Source organism: Pelodiscus sinensis, chromosome 10, assembly GCF_052426305.1.
Source record: "Pelodiscus sinensis isolate ZL-2025 chromosome 10, ASM5242630v1, whole genome shotgun sequence".
In the NCBI taxonomy this organism is placed as follows: Eukaryota; Metazoa; Chordata; order Testudines; family Trionychidae; genus Pelodiscus; species Pelodiscus sinensis.
This window is the reverse complement of record NC_143061.1, coordinates 128,770-142,345: the sequence shown is the minus strand read 5'-3', so window position 1 is coordinate 142,345 and position 13,576 is coordinate 128,770. Positions and strand designations below refer to the sequence as shown.

The 13,576-nt window shown below is 45.2% G+C and overlaps 3 protein-coding genes across 8 annotated transcripts in view; 1 reads left to right on the top strand and 2 right to left on the bottom strand.

Moving 5' to 3' along the window:
• The window catches only part of PIGZ (phosphatidylinositol glycan anchor biosynthesis class Z (Gwada blood group)), a 44,413-nt gene extending 42,562 nt beyond the window's left edge, over positions 1-1,851 (bottom strand). The window contains exon 1 of one of the 3 annotated variants that reach the window (XM_075938337.2): positions 8-1,851. The gene's annotated coding sequence lies outside the window, so the exon portion shown is untranslated. The remainder of the gene's footprint in view (positions 1-7) is intronic. The other 2 variants (XM_075938339.2, XM_075938340.2) reach the window with 2 other exon arrangements.
• A 154-nt stretch (positions 1,852-2,005) lies between these two features.
• Positions 2,006-2,558, bottom strand: NCBP2AS2 (NCBP2 antisense 2 (head to head)). Its single transcript, XM_075938345.2, has one exon. It carries the CDS (start codon positions 2,482-2,484, stop codon positions 2,227-2,229), a length of 258 nt encoding a protein of 85 aa, XP_075794460.1. The 5' UTR covers positions 2,485-2,558; the 3' UTR covers positions 2,006-2,226.
• On the top strand, positions 2,506-13,230 carry NCBP2 (nuclear cap binding protein subunit 2). 4 transcript variants are annotated; one of them, XM_075938344.2, is made up of 4 exons: positions 2,506-2,638; positions 5,208-5,389; positions 9,847-9,985; positions 11,128-13,230. In XM_075938344.2, the coding sequence occupies exons 2-4, from the start codon at positions 5,340-5,342 to the stop codon at positions 11,197-11,199; spliced, it is 261 nt and encodes an 86-aa protein (XP_075794459.1). In that variant the 5' UTR covers positions 2,506-2,638; positions 5,208-5,339; the 3' UTR covers positions 11,200-13,230. The 4 variants fall into 4 exon arrangements, with proteins under 4 accessions (XP_075794459.1, XP_075794458.1, XP_075794457.1 ...); XM_075938343.2 differs by lacking the exon at positions 2,506-2,638 and adding an exon at positions 2,690-2,898 and having other exon boundaries at positions 5,208-5,254; XM_075938342.2 differs by lacking the exon at positions 2,506-2,638 and adding an exon at positions 2,702-2,898.
• Positions 13,231-13,576: the final 346 nt, after the last annotated feature.

Sequence of the window (13,576 nt, the reverse complement as noted above, 5' to 3'; positions counted from 1 at the left end):
CTCTCACATTTGGCCAGAGTCTCCCTGCAGCACCATACCGACAGTGGGTGGGACTGCTGAAGGATGCAACCGCGAGAACTACATATGCTGCCGCTGCATCCAGACACCCAGCTCCGGGATACAGCAGGCGGGGCCCGACAGCCCCCGGCAACCCCCCGCCCTCTGCGAGTGCCTGTCGCAGAGGGGTCGCAACCTCCTACCCAACTTTCGTCCCAGTGCGGAGCGGCTTTAAGCCACGGCTCTGATCCGTAGGACGCGTCCGTGGGGGAGGGGCGTGGCCCCCGTACACCTGACAGCCAATGGGGCTGCCTCCGGCCTCGGTCCATGCAAATGAGCTCCGAGGCGGGGGCGGGGTCCCGTTCCCTCCCTCTCCCGCCGCCAATAGCTGGTCCTCCTCGCAGGCCAGCCAGACAGACAAGCCACCGGGCCAACCGTAGAGCTCGGGGACTTTGCGTGAAGAGACAGTCAGCTCCGCCCTGGAGCGCCCCTTGCCCCGCCCTAGGGCGCGCTGGGGTCTTGCCGCAGCGGAGCGGACCCGGCGCAATGCGGAGAGTCCCCGTGTACCACAGAGCATGCTCGTGCTGCCGGTATAGCAGCTCTCTGCGTTACACGGGCCCAGCCCCCAGCCGGAGCGAGCCGCCGGAGCAGGGTCTGGGGCTAAACTGGGCCACGAGTGGCGCGCCTGTCTCACGCCAGCGCCCATCGCGAGGTGCTCCCATCGCCGTAGGGGTGCCGCCCTAAGGCGCGAGACTGAGCCGCTCCCCGGAGCTACAAATCACTGCAACGCGTCGGATGCTGGCTGTCCTCTTCTTCCATCATGAGCAATGGAGACAATTTTATAGGGGAAGCTCAGATTCGCGTCTGCAAGGAAGCACTGGCTGGGGAAAATACCTCGAGGTCCCTTTCTGCTGACCCCGGGAGCCAATTAAATTATTAGGGTTTATCCCGTATTTAAAGTGGTAGCTGCTATTCCTGTCGGATGGGGTAGGGAAATCTTTTTTGGGTCAAAGGCTGCCGATCCACAGAAAAATCTGTCAGGGGCCATATACACAAACCCTCGTTGGCATGCGCCCCCGCCGCCACTCCCACTGAGAAGGAGAAAGACACTCCCCTCATTACTTTCACACATTAGAGCCTAAGAAGACCCACACCGGTAGATTTTGGGTGTTCCGGCCCCAATGAATGGCAGAGGGCTGGAGCACCAATGCTGCGGGAGGGAAACCCCGTGACTTGGGAGTCAGATTCAGACCCTCCAGCTTTAGGTTCCCCACCCCTGCTATAGGAAAAACATCTGCTGCTACTGCACCAAGTATACAAGCATCTGTTACTTATACCTACTTTTGGGAAAATGGTCAGGTGCCAGCTACACTACTGTAGCTAGGCCTAATAGTCTTGCCTTCCTTCCTTATTTACCCTAGATGCAGCAGAATTGTATTTAGACCATTACAATTAGTCTCACAGCAGATTCACATCAATTCATAATTACAGAATTTTTAAACTGAAGAGGCTTAAAATTACAAGGTTTTTTTATAGATTAAAATATCAACTCCTAGAGCTCAATTTCCAGTCACCAATTGATTTTAACCAACTTTATAATGTTGGAAAATTAATCTTAGTTTTACTAAGAAACTGGAAAAATTTCTGTATAGTTCAGAATTTAAGTTGGTTGAATAAAAGATACTGCAGCGACGTTGTCCTATTAAATGCTACTGCGGGGAAAATTTTACACCTTACCCGCACTCACACGCCACATTCCAAAACTGGGGCTCCATGGTAATTTATTTCCACTACTCCACTTTAGGAAAACAAATACCAAAGAAATCACCCACGTTTTTAAAATTCAGAGGTTTCCAGTAGCAAACACCACAAAACCTTTTGCCATGTGACTCACTCTTAATTTGTCAGGCACCAGAGACCGGTGTAACGCAGAAAGCTGCTGCCTACACCAGTCCCAGGCCAGGTGGTGCCTGGAGTGCACGTTGCGGAGAAGTGAAAGAAACATCGCTCTATACAGACGCGTTTATTTTAGTTGTTGCGCGCTGGGAAGATGCAGGCTCCGCGCGGAAGGCCGGGACCCAGCGCTCGGATGCTGCGTGGGCGCGGAACCTACGGCTGACCCCGACGTGCAGGCAAGAGCGACTTCGGGGCAGGCTGGAGGCGAAAGGGCCCCGGCGGCCTCTGGGCCGCAGATGCTCGGTGGGGCCGGAGCTCTGTCTCCCGGCGCGCTCACGGGCTGCCGCGCCCGCTCCCGTCGCGCTTCGTGCCCGGGGGGCGCGGCCAGGCCCGGCCCCCATCCCGCAGCTCGCGCAGAAAAGTCTCGCGCAAGCGCGCGGCCCGGCGGGCCAGGTCCCCTTGCCGGAGCTGCGCGCGGGTCAGGGCGGCGGCGGTGAGCTGGGCCGCCGCGCGCATCGGCCGCGACTCCGACAGCCGCTCGATCAGCCGCGGGTTGTTGAGCAGCGTGAAGAGCAGGCGCCGCAGCACCATCCTCGCGACACCCGCCTGCCTTACTGACCTCACGTCACGTGTGGCTGTGATCCGGCGCTGCGATTGGCTGAATTGCCCGGGATTAGCAGGCCAATCTGAAAGAGACGTGACAAAACCTTCGGGGATTGGCTGCTGTGCATTGGGGCGGGAGCAAGTAGGTGTCTTCTTTTTGCCGTGATTGGCTACTTTGAGGCTGCGGCCTAGAGGGACCTGGAATGGTCACGTGCTCGCTCAGCCAGTGGTTGCTGCGCGAGCGGTGCGCGCCGGTTGGTTGATTTGGCTGCTTCCGGGCCTTGCCGCCTGTGCGGGCGGGAGCGGCGCTGCCTGTTCGCCATGTGCGCGGGAGCGATGCTGAGCGTCCTGCGCAGCGACTCCTACGTGGAGCTGAGTCAGTACCGGGACCAGCACTTCCGGGTGAGGCTGCGGGCGGGGTTACGGGGCGTTGGGGAACGAGGCGCTGGGGGTGGGGCGGTCACATGCGGTGTCAGAAGCTAGGTGGTCTAGAAAGATAGAGGTCTAGACAGGATACTGGGCTAGATGGACCTTTGGTCTGACCCCGCACGGCCGTTCTCCTGTTCTCATGTACTATAAAATCATGGCTGGTTTGGAAAAAGTGCAAAAAGAAAAGTTATGTACTTGGTCCTACAATATAAAAACTAGGGGGTCACCAAATGAAATTAATAGGCAGAAAGTTTAAAACAAACAAAAGGAGTTTTTTTATTCACTCAGTGCGCGATCAACCTGCGGAACTCCTTGCTAGAGGATCGGGTGAAGACTAGGACTTAACAAGGTTCAGAAAAGAGCTAGATAGATTCATGGAGGTTAGGTCTATGAATGGCTGTTAGCCAGGATGGGTAGGAATGGTGTCCCTAGCCTGTTTGTCTGGAAATGGGTGACAGGAGGGGATCACGGGAGGATTACCTGTTGTGTTCCCTCCCTCTGGGGCATCTGGTATTGGCCACTGTCAGCTGACTGGATACTGGGCTAGATGGACCATTGGTCTGACCCTAACCCTAACCCTAAGTTCTTACATATATTCTTAGGTGGCTGCTGTCCTGGTGCAGCGCCGCGGGGGAGGCTGCACAAGAACCGGACTCTCTGTCACGGGTCTGTCCATCACCCAGGTGGCTGCTTATCTGCAACCTGCCACACTCAACCCCTGTGGCTTCTGGAGGGGAGCAGGGGTGCTTTGTTTCACTTGATTCCCGCTTGTCCACGACTTGTGTGGGTGGCTCTGCTTCTGTAGTCTTCAAATGAGAGCTGATTGGTGAAGCTCTGAGCAGCAGAAATATTGCTGCTTTCTGCACATTTGGAAAAGTGCCTTGTAGTAAGGATGTTAAGAACCAGTCGATTTCCGCCCCCCCTTCTCCCCACTTGCTGTCTCAATTAGAGGCAGCCAAGCGGGAGGGAAGAAAAGATACTTCATAGGGGCAGCACTGCACAGACCCTGGGGTTAGTTATGTGACTTTGCCCCTTTGAAACACTGTCGCACCGCATGGAGTCAGCTGGGGAGTCTCCAGCTGACCCTGGGTTCTGTGGAAATACCGTGCGGAGCCCAGGATCATCCCGAGCTGACCCTGGGTTCCGTGCAGCATTTCCATAGAACCCAGGGTCAGATGGGGAGTCCCCAGCTGACCCCAGGTTCCTGGGAATGCTGTGTGGAGTCCCTCGCTGACCCCAGGCTCCATGAAGGAGCTTCTGCTTTGAAATTCATAAGAGCTCCTGCTGGTGACTCTTGTACATTTCAAAGCTGGTAGACTCCGGGCTCCATGCTGGTGCTTCCGCTTTGAAATGCACAAGAGCCCCCAGAGAGTCTTATGCATTTCAAAGGGTAAGCACCCTTGTGGAGCCTAGAGTCAGCAGCACTTCCCGCTGGCCTGGGCTACATGCGGAGTTCCACATTCCTCCTTTTAAATGTACATCAACTAGTCAAGTAGTAAATTAGTCTACTTCCTTTCTTTGTAGTCTAGTCCAGTAGTGCTCAACTTTTTTTCATTTGCAACCCCCCCAGAGTCAGGACAATTTTTGTTGAGCGCAAAAAAAAAAACCTGCTAGGAACATTTAGTTGCGGCCCCTTTAATTTAAAGCACAGGTCTGCTACTCTACCACTCCCCCTGGGTTTACGTCTCATCTGGTGCTGAGCCAGGAAAAGAAAAGGCTGGCCGCTGCAACTCCTCAGGAAGACAGGTTGCACGCCGCTGGACTAGTCCTTTTGTGTTGGGAAGATTATCTTTATAGCCATAAGGACCAGACGCTGTTTTAAAATGAGCATGTGTGGGCTAGTGTGTTTGTTCGGGATCAGCCTCTTATCTGAAATACTTTCACATACTTTAAGGTATTGCAAATCTATGCCGCATGTTAATACTTTGCAACTGTAGGTACTGAACAGGGTGGAGTTTAAATTAGAAATGTAACATCCCAGTTAATCAGTTAACCACATAAACGTTGGGCTTGCCTAGTGTTTAACCAATTAACCGATTTAAAGTTGGATCCCTGGTTGAGGACTACTCCAGCTCAGCTGGAGCAACCCCCCAACCCTCACAATGGAGCTGGGGCTGCCACTGAGTCCCAGCTCCCAGTCCCTGCCGAAGTAGCCCTTACCTGCAGTGGGCCCCCTTTAACTGGAACCGGCAAGCATTGCTTGCTTAGGGCGATGCTTGCCGGTTAACCTGGTAACATTTCACATCCTTGTCTAAATGTTTTTTAACTGTTTGAAATTTCAGGGTAACAGATATGACCAGGAGCGACTGCTGAAGAAGAGCTGCACTCTGTATGTGGGAAATCTCTCTTTCTATACAACAGAAGAGCAGATCTATGAACTATTTGGTAAAAGTGGGGATATAAAAAAAATCATTATGGGCTTGGACAAAGTGAAGAAAACTGCTTGTGGCTTCTGTTTTGTTGAGTATCCTTGTGTGCAAAGTAAAACATCTATACAGTGGATAAAGAAGCCAAAGATCTAGCTAACACTAACCAGAGAAGAAGAGTTGTCAAGGCTGGTCTCTTGTCTTTGTTCCTGTGTATGTGCGATTACAATGTAGTAACCAACTCAGTTAAAACCCAGCTTACTTTTGCAGTGAACATACAGCTGAACTGTGCTTCTGAAGTCTTACATCAGTGATAAAGTCTCAAACCAAGGGGACTTTGTGATTATGGTAAACACAGCAGCTCCATCTAGACTGCAGGATTTAAACCAATTTTTAAGTGTGGGTTACTAAATTTTAACACAAGATATAACTACAGGCAGTCCCCGGGTTACATACAAGATAGGGACTATAGGTTTGTTCTTAGGTTGAATTTGTATAAGTCGGAACTGGCTCCAGATTCAGCCGCTGCTGCTGAAACTGACCAGGGGCTGACTACAGGAAGCTGGAGGCAGAATTGCTCTGCCCCCAGCTTCCTGGAATCAGCCACTGATCAGTTTCAACAGCAGCTGAATCTCAAGCCTGGGACAGAACAGCTGGGCTGCCAGGTAGGTCCCTGCAGGACCAACCCGGCAGCACCCCAGCTGCTCTACCCCAGGGTCCACAACAAAAGCCTGGTCTGCTGCCCCCCCCCCCCCCCAGCAGACCAGAGGCACCGGGAGCGCAGCGGCAGCGGCAGCAGGGTGCCACGCCTCTGAGGCTTTGCTCTGGCAAAGCCTCAGAGGCGCGGGACCCCTCCGCCTCCCCGGCTTTGCTCCAGGTGTCCCTGGTTTGCTGGAGACGGTCCCCAGCAGACCAGGGGCACCTGGAGCAGCTTTTCTCGCCCCGGAGGTCGAGGTGGCGGGACCGCTGTGCTCTGGGTGGTCCAGCTGCCTGCGAGCTCCGGGGCGAGAGAGCCCCGTTCGTAAGTGTGGATCCGACATAAGTCGGATCCATGTAACTCAGGGACTGCCTGTATATAGATGGGGCCTAACAGTGAAAAGATTCTATTGTAGGGAACTGGGAATTTGTGTAATAATCCTTCGCTCCAGGGCACTGGGACACTGCTCCGTGTGGTACAAGAAAGAATCTGAGAGATGTTACCATGTATGAGTGGGGAGCTTAGGTTAGGGCATCCTTATACCAATTTGAAATATACTGGGTAATGTCAGGCCCTCAGAAATATTGCAAGGGATATTGTCAGGTTAATGACGATAGAGGTAAAAGGCTTGTTACTATTCTTTTTTTAGGATTACAGAAACAGGTAATTTAAAAATCTTTTACTATAAGTTTAATTATGTATACTATATATACTGTTTGACTTTTGTCTCAACTGGTGTGTTATACTTTCACATAAGTCATAAGAACCAGCTATTATTTACCTCTTCACTAATGTAAATCAGTTTGATTGCAAATATTGTAATAATACGGGAGGGTACGTCTAGACTGGCAAGATTTTGCCAGATTTGGCCACTTGAATTTGCGCAAGAGCACTGACTTTGTAATGTACAAAATCAGTGCTTTTTGTGCAAATACTTTGACGCTCCCGCTCAGGGATAAGCCCTCTTGCGCAAGAATACTTGCGCAAGAGGGCCAGTGTAGACAGGCACCTTAATTTTTTGCACAAGAAAGCCCGATGGCTAAAATGGCCATCGGAGCTTTCTTGCGCAAAAGCACGTCCATACTGAGCATGGATGCTTTTGCGCAAAAGCATCTGTGCCAATCTAGACGCTCTTTTGCAGAAATACTTTTAACAGAAAAACTTTTCCGTTAAAAGATTTTCCGCAAAATCATGCCAGTCTAGACGCAGCCGGGGTGTTTGTTTACAAATGTATTTGAATTGAAAAACAAATGAAATTATTTCAAATGGTCTTATATTCTTATAAAAACATTAGCAGATTTACAGTAAAACTCCAATAGTCCGGCACTCCTGATAGTCCGGCATCAAAATGGCAAGAGCCTAATGAGTGAGCTTCGGCAAAAAATGAGTCACAAGGTAACAGTGGCAGCAGCTGAATTGAGCAAAAAGGGTAAAAAAGGCTTAAAAAAACTAAAACATTATAGTATACTGTGTACAGTATATACAATAAAAAGGGTTAAGAACACTTTATATACAGTATATAATGTATACAGTATATATATATATAACCAGCTATAATACCTCCTGATAGTCCGGCATATCTGATAATCCGGCACCACCTAGGTCCCATAGGTTCTGGATTATCGGAAGTCTACTGTACTTGGTATTGCTTGGGTCCTTAAGTCAGTTAAGGATGGGTTTTCTTTTTGGGGTTGGGGGTTCCTTTTGAAAATAAAAGGAGAATATACATGCGTTATTAAAATGCTTGAATTTTTCAAAAATCATTATTAATTTTTATTTCAGATTTCTTAAAAAAGGATTGTTTACAATTTTCTGTTTAATTTTGTTAGTACATTTTTTAAAATAGAAATTCCAAGGAGTTTTTTTTCTTCATCCTTATCAACTTTTATCATTCGCTGTGTTTTAACAAAAAAGGGCTATAGTTAATTGGTTTCCAATTACATTTTCTTCTTCTAGTTTTCAAACCTTAAGCATTGATTTAGCTGTGCCAAAACAGAGCACTAGTCCAAATTTCTACATTTTATCTATTCTGTAAAGTTTATTGAAAAGTAATCCTGTTCCAGGTTCATCCTATTTTTCTGGCTCATCTTAGTTCAGTCTCTTTCCACACTTCTTCAGTTATGTCAAATTTGAGGACTGTATGTGATTTGGTGATTCTGTCTCTTTTTGTTTGGTTTTATCAGAAGCAATCCCATTTCAAAAACATCCCATTTTCCTGATGCATCCAAACCTTTACATTGCTTTCAGTTATGACCATAGGAAGCTGTATACCAAATTTAGTGGTCCTAGTTCTAGGGATGTTAAATTTAGTTTAATCAACTAATTGACTAGTCAATTAATTTTCCATCGACTAGTCGATAAGTGGGGGAGCTGCAGCAGGGTTAGCTCCCGGCCTAGGAGCTAAACCTGCAGTGGCTCTGCCTTTTAAATGTGTTAAGAGCCTGTTGGCTCTTAACACATTTAAAAGGCTGGTGGAGCCTGTATGAGCCAGGAATCAGCTGTCCTGGCTCATGCTAGGTCCCTCCTGGTATGCTTTAGTCTTTTAAATCTATTAAGAGCCAGCAGGCGGAGCTGCAGGTAGGTGACTGGTGCGAGCCAGGAATCTGCTTTAGCCTTTTAAATGTATTAAGAGCCTGCCATATGTACCAAGTGCAGTGTGGCGGGGACCCAGCACAAGCCAGGAATTGGCCCGTGCCAGGTCCTCCCTGCTGCGCTTCTGATTATTAAATATATTAAGAATGGACGGGCTCTTAATACATTTAAAAAGCAGAGGCACAGTGTCTGGGATTGGGCATGAGCTGGGAATATGCTGATTCCTGGCTTGAGCCCAGTCCCCGCTGCCCTCCAAGGAGACAGTGCTAGGGGAATCCGGCTTTTAAGCTGTCTCCCCCCAGCACTTGTATCCTGCTCCCTCCTCTTGCTGCCTCTGTTAGGTGGGACTAGTCGACAAGCTTTTGCTTATCAGATAGTCGACTGGTCGCTTACATCCCTACCTAGTTCTTACTGTTTAGGTGGAATTCTTGATCAAACAGACAGAAGAGCTCTCTAAAATATACAGTAGATTATTTTTACAAACATAATGTACCTCAAGTGTGTCCTGCTTTTTAGTGACTGTAGAGTTATAACAAGGAGTAATTGTGTACAACTGGATGAAGAAAAAATGCATACCAGGGAAAAGTTTTCTAACAGAGAAATCTAATAGTCTCTAAAAGTATGTTGGGGTATGGGAGAGAATCCTATAATTTCAATTATCTGGGATCTGTGTAGTATGAAGAATCTGATGTTCTGTCAGGTATTTTTGAAAGTGGGTTAACAGCTTGTCACTTCTGTGACTAAATCAAACCCCTTCTAGTTGCTGAACTACTACAGCAGTAATTACATCATAAATGCCTAGATAGACAGAGCTTGAGTATTCTTTTGGTGTGACACTCTTGAATTTCCATTACATACAGGACAAACACTCCTATAAAACTTTCAGTGGTAATTCTGCACACCTGTGGTCTCTGACTAGATTACATTCTGGGTTCTTTGAAGCTAGTTAATTTTCCTGTGGACTTGATTGAGAACTTTGGATGGAGGAGGATTAAGCTCCATAAATGCAGCATGCTGATGGGTGCTTGTTTCTTCTTTAGTTAATAGTTTTTATTTTGCAAATCACAGGGTTAAATTCTGGACTCTTTTCCTCCAGTTAGTAACAGTCTCAGATTACTGTTGTTTATCACCCTGAATTTTTTAAAATATAACTTAGTGATCAGCCAAACTCCATTAAATATTTCTTGAGATTATTGCATTTGAATACTTTTGTTCTGTAGAAGTCTGAAAGTCTCTTGAACCTTGTTCTTTAACATAATCCTAAAGATACTACTCAAGAGGAGATGCTGAAAATGCAATGAGATACATTAATGGAACACGGCTTGATGATAGGATCATCAGGACAGATTGGGATGCAGGTTTTAAAGAGGGCAGACAGTATGGTCGTGGAAGGTCAGGGGGTCAGGTAAGTGAGTGTACAATCTTTTTCCACTACTTGCTGGTAAAATTAGTGATGTTTCTTGAATCTACACTTTTGAATTAATACTTAGTACTTAACTTCAATTGTATTAACTTCCATAGCCAGAATAAACATTTCATCACGTATAAGAAACCATTATAGAATGTATTTTAAATATTTACCCACCAAGAATAAAACTTCACATCACTTCCTTTTTTCGGTATTCAAGTTACCATTGTCAAAGTTAGACAGGACTCACTCAGATTTGTCAGACCGCTCTATTTATTAGCAAAGCCGCTTTGCTAATTCACCCAGAAAATTGTGAGTATCCCACAAGGTTCAAACTCCTTGATTTATACAGTCAAAAGAAAGCCAAGTTAACAGGATTAAAAAGAGGGGCAAAACTTCACATTATTAGTGTGAGGCTAGTCAAGTATCTTCATTTTCACATCAAGCACATAGCAATCTCCTGTCCATATCTCCCTGGTTATCTCAGTTGCTTTCTGCCTAACACCTAATGTTGCTTTTCCTATTAACTCAGGCCCACCTGGCTAGCACTCAGATCTGCATACCTACAAACAACATTAACATACTTTTCTTCTTCCTCTTAAAAGACAAACAGTATTCCTTCAACTTATTCAATTATTACAGCACAATTCATCTTTCTCTTACAGTATAATTCTTTCTACTTTCATACCATGGAGCCTGTGTTCAGCTGTTGTGGGAAGAGAAATCATACTTGCCGGGCAAGCATAAAAGCATGCAAGCTAAAAGCTGTGTTGTAACCTGCCAAAAACCATGAGACATCACTTAGCTTGCCTAATTTGCAGTAGATAGCAGTTTCTCTTATCTTTAGTGTGTATGGGTAGCCCATGTAGGCCTGGGTTGGTCCATGTTGATAGGAGGAGGGCCCTTGTGGGGGATATTAAACAAGAAGGAAGCTGTATACAGTGATGCTAAATTCTGCAGATTGCACTTCGGCTACTCTTCTGAATGAACTAGAGGAAGCTGTCACTAATTTTCTAGCTTATATTGGTGTGTTACCTGGGACAGGTGTTAACTGCCTCTTTGGTATTGCTTTATTAAATCTTGTGGGATCATTGACTTGCTGGAATGCACTAATCTTTGATGTTTTTTCCCACATCAAGGTTCGAGATGAATATCGGCAGGATTATGATGCTGGGAGAGGTGGCTATGGCAAAATTGTTCAACCCCAGTGAATACTGAATGACCCATCAGCATGACAAGAGAATACTAGCTGCATCGTAGTAGATCTTACGATGAGCAGTGAAGGGAGTCTGCATATGAATGTTGTTTAGATAACTGAGACTTAGAAGATTATCAGTGTTGCTGAGATCTTTAAATATATTCAGTGTCTCTTGCATTTTTGAAGACCAGTTACAAAATCGGGATCAAAGCTATACTTTAAGTGTTATAGGGTAGATTAATATAATATAATGAATATCTGGGAATAAAACTTACAGCACTGATGCCATGAGACCTATGTAGTTGCTACCTGTTGCTTTCTTTAATATTTGAAGTGTTATACTAGACTGAGCCAGAATTCTTTAACAGTATGTTGATTTCTTATATTTGTCCAAAACCTGATATATTGGCATCGTGGAGTAAGAATGGGCTGTGTGTACACCAAACCAGGAATTAAGAGCAGGGAAATAGTTTGTCTTGGTGAAATACGGTTAAGGTACACATTTCAGAGAAATCTGGATTTGACTAGCAAGAATTAAGAAGTCTTTGATAACAGCTAGCAAATATATGAAGGGCACACCTGAGTGAACTCTTCAAACTGGGGTTATCTCTCTCTGCATCAAAATGACAGGAACATAGCATCTAGTTGAAGACTTGGCTAATAGGTCTTTCCACTAAGAGTCTAGTTTGTATGAGGTCTGATTTACCCAGTAATTTCCATGGTGTGTGTATATTAGTGGCTGTCACCTTGCTATTGTAAAACAGGTGCATGTGACATTTATTTATTCAGTGGGTAAGGGGGAGGAGACTGCTGAGAGCAAGGGGAAAGTAGGGAACTGAGGGTTTAAAAACTGGTGCTATATGGTATTTCCTATCTCTGTAAACTTGGCAACACTCAATGTTGTTTTTAATTTTTTTAAGGCTTGCTCCTGTGTCAGCTTTCTCCAGTAAAGGGGGTTCATTATTTTTGTTTTGTTTTGTGGATGAATGTTTTTCCCTTTTCATCCACAAATTGGAGGAGAGTTTTCATGGTTCCCTCCAAAAAGTGGATGTCTTAGGAGACTGGATATTGTAAAAAGAAAAGGAAAGTAATTCTAAAAGGGAATGAGGATTTTTGTCTTCTGTTTCAGGCTAGATTCATTCCTGCTTATGTTTCAAATAACAAGCATACTGGCAAAAGCCAAGATTCAAATTCCAGCTTTACCTCAAAGTCTGTGAAATATGATGAGAATTCATACAGTGTCTCTAGAACTTAATGTATGACTTTAACAGATTGTGTTAAAAATCACATCCGTGATTGTACAGTAGTATACATTCTTTAAAATATTAACTGTTGCTCAAAATGTTCAAATCCTGGAAATATCAGCAACATCAAAATGTTTGAGGACTTGACAATTTCAAGGGAAGTATATTCTAAACACTTCAATCAGGTAATGCTGAAGACTCATTTACCTAAAACCTTCCTCTCTCAAATTGCTTAGCTCTCTGGACACTTCATAATTTCACTAATTTTCCTGGTTTTCCAGTCATCGTATTAGGGAATGACAGCATATGCTTTTATGTAAAAAAGAAAGCATAAATTTAATTTACTCCTTTTCTTAAAATAAAACCTTTCAGGCATTGACAGGAAAGGCATAAGCATACTTTTTTTTTCTTTGTATGTCACCTTTAAAGAAAGGTGAAATGAACTGAGTTATAAGCTTTAATTTGACTTTCTAAGAATCTATGCATCATGTTTCAGACCTATTACCTTAATTAAATTATACATACAGTGAAGTAAAATGCACATCTACCATCACAGCTAAGGGAATTGTAAAAGATGTATTTGTAAGTTTCTCATGTCATAGAAGGTACTGTAAATGTTTAATTTATTTTTTTTCTTGCCTAATGATACATGTCAGAGCAGATCTGTCTACCTCTTGCAGTGTAGCATATCCAGTAACAATTTTCAGAAGGATAATCTGATCACACAAGTTTCATGAAAAGGTTATCTATTGTCAAAACCCACAAACTACTTTTAAATAAAGCTGCACTACTCAAATTAACCTTGTTTTTTGATTTTGTTTCTCAACAGAAGCAGCATTATGAGTAAAGTACTTTACACTTTGCCAGTTCTTAGCCAGATGCCTGGTTTGGGCTGTATTAATGTGTAGTTTTGGTGTATTTTTCTTCCATAACTTAGTGAAAGTCAAACTTCTATTGCTCAATTAAGACACAGTCTCACAAATATACCCACTTGTTAACAGATCTTGAGTGACAATAGAACCATGTAGTTAGTTGGGTCACAGGCACCAGATGGTGCAGCCTGCAAGTAGCATAATGACCTGCCATGCCTACTGTAGTTACAGTTTGGACCAACTTTCTGTTTAAAGCTTGACTGTAAGTGCTCTA

Bases quoted from the DNA above. Each gene is read 5' to 3' on its own strand.
- NCBP2 (XM_075938342.2), top strand. From the start codon at position 2,818: ATGTGCGCGGGAGCGATGCTGAGCGTCCTGCGCAGCGACTCCTACGTG. The intron at 2,899-5,207 runs GTGAGGCTGCGG...TTGAAATTTCAG, and splicing joins ACCGGGACCAGCACTTCCGG to GGTAACAGATATGACCAGGA. The intron at 5,390-9,846 runs GTATCCTTGTGT...ATAATCCTAAAG, and splicing joins TGTGGCTTCTGTTTTGTTGA to ATACTACTCAAGAGGAGATG.
- NCBP2AS2 (XM_075938345.2), bottom strand. From the start codon at position 2,484: ATGGTGCTGCGGCGCCTGCTCTTCACGCTGCTCAACAACCCGCGGCTG.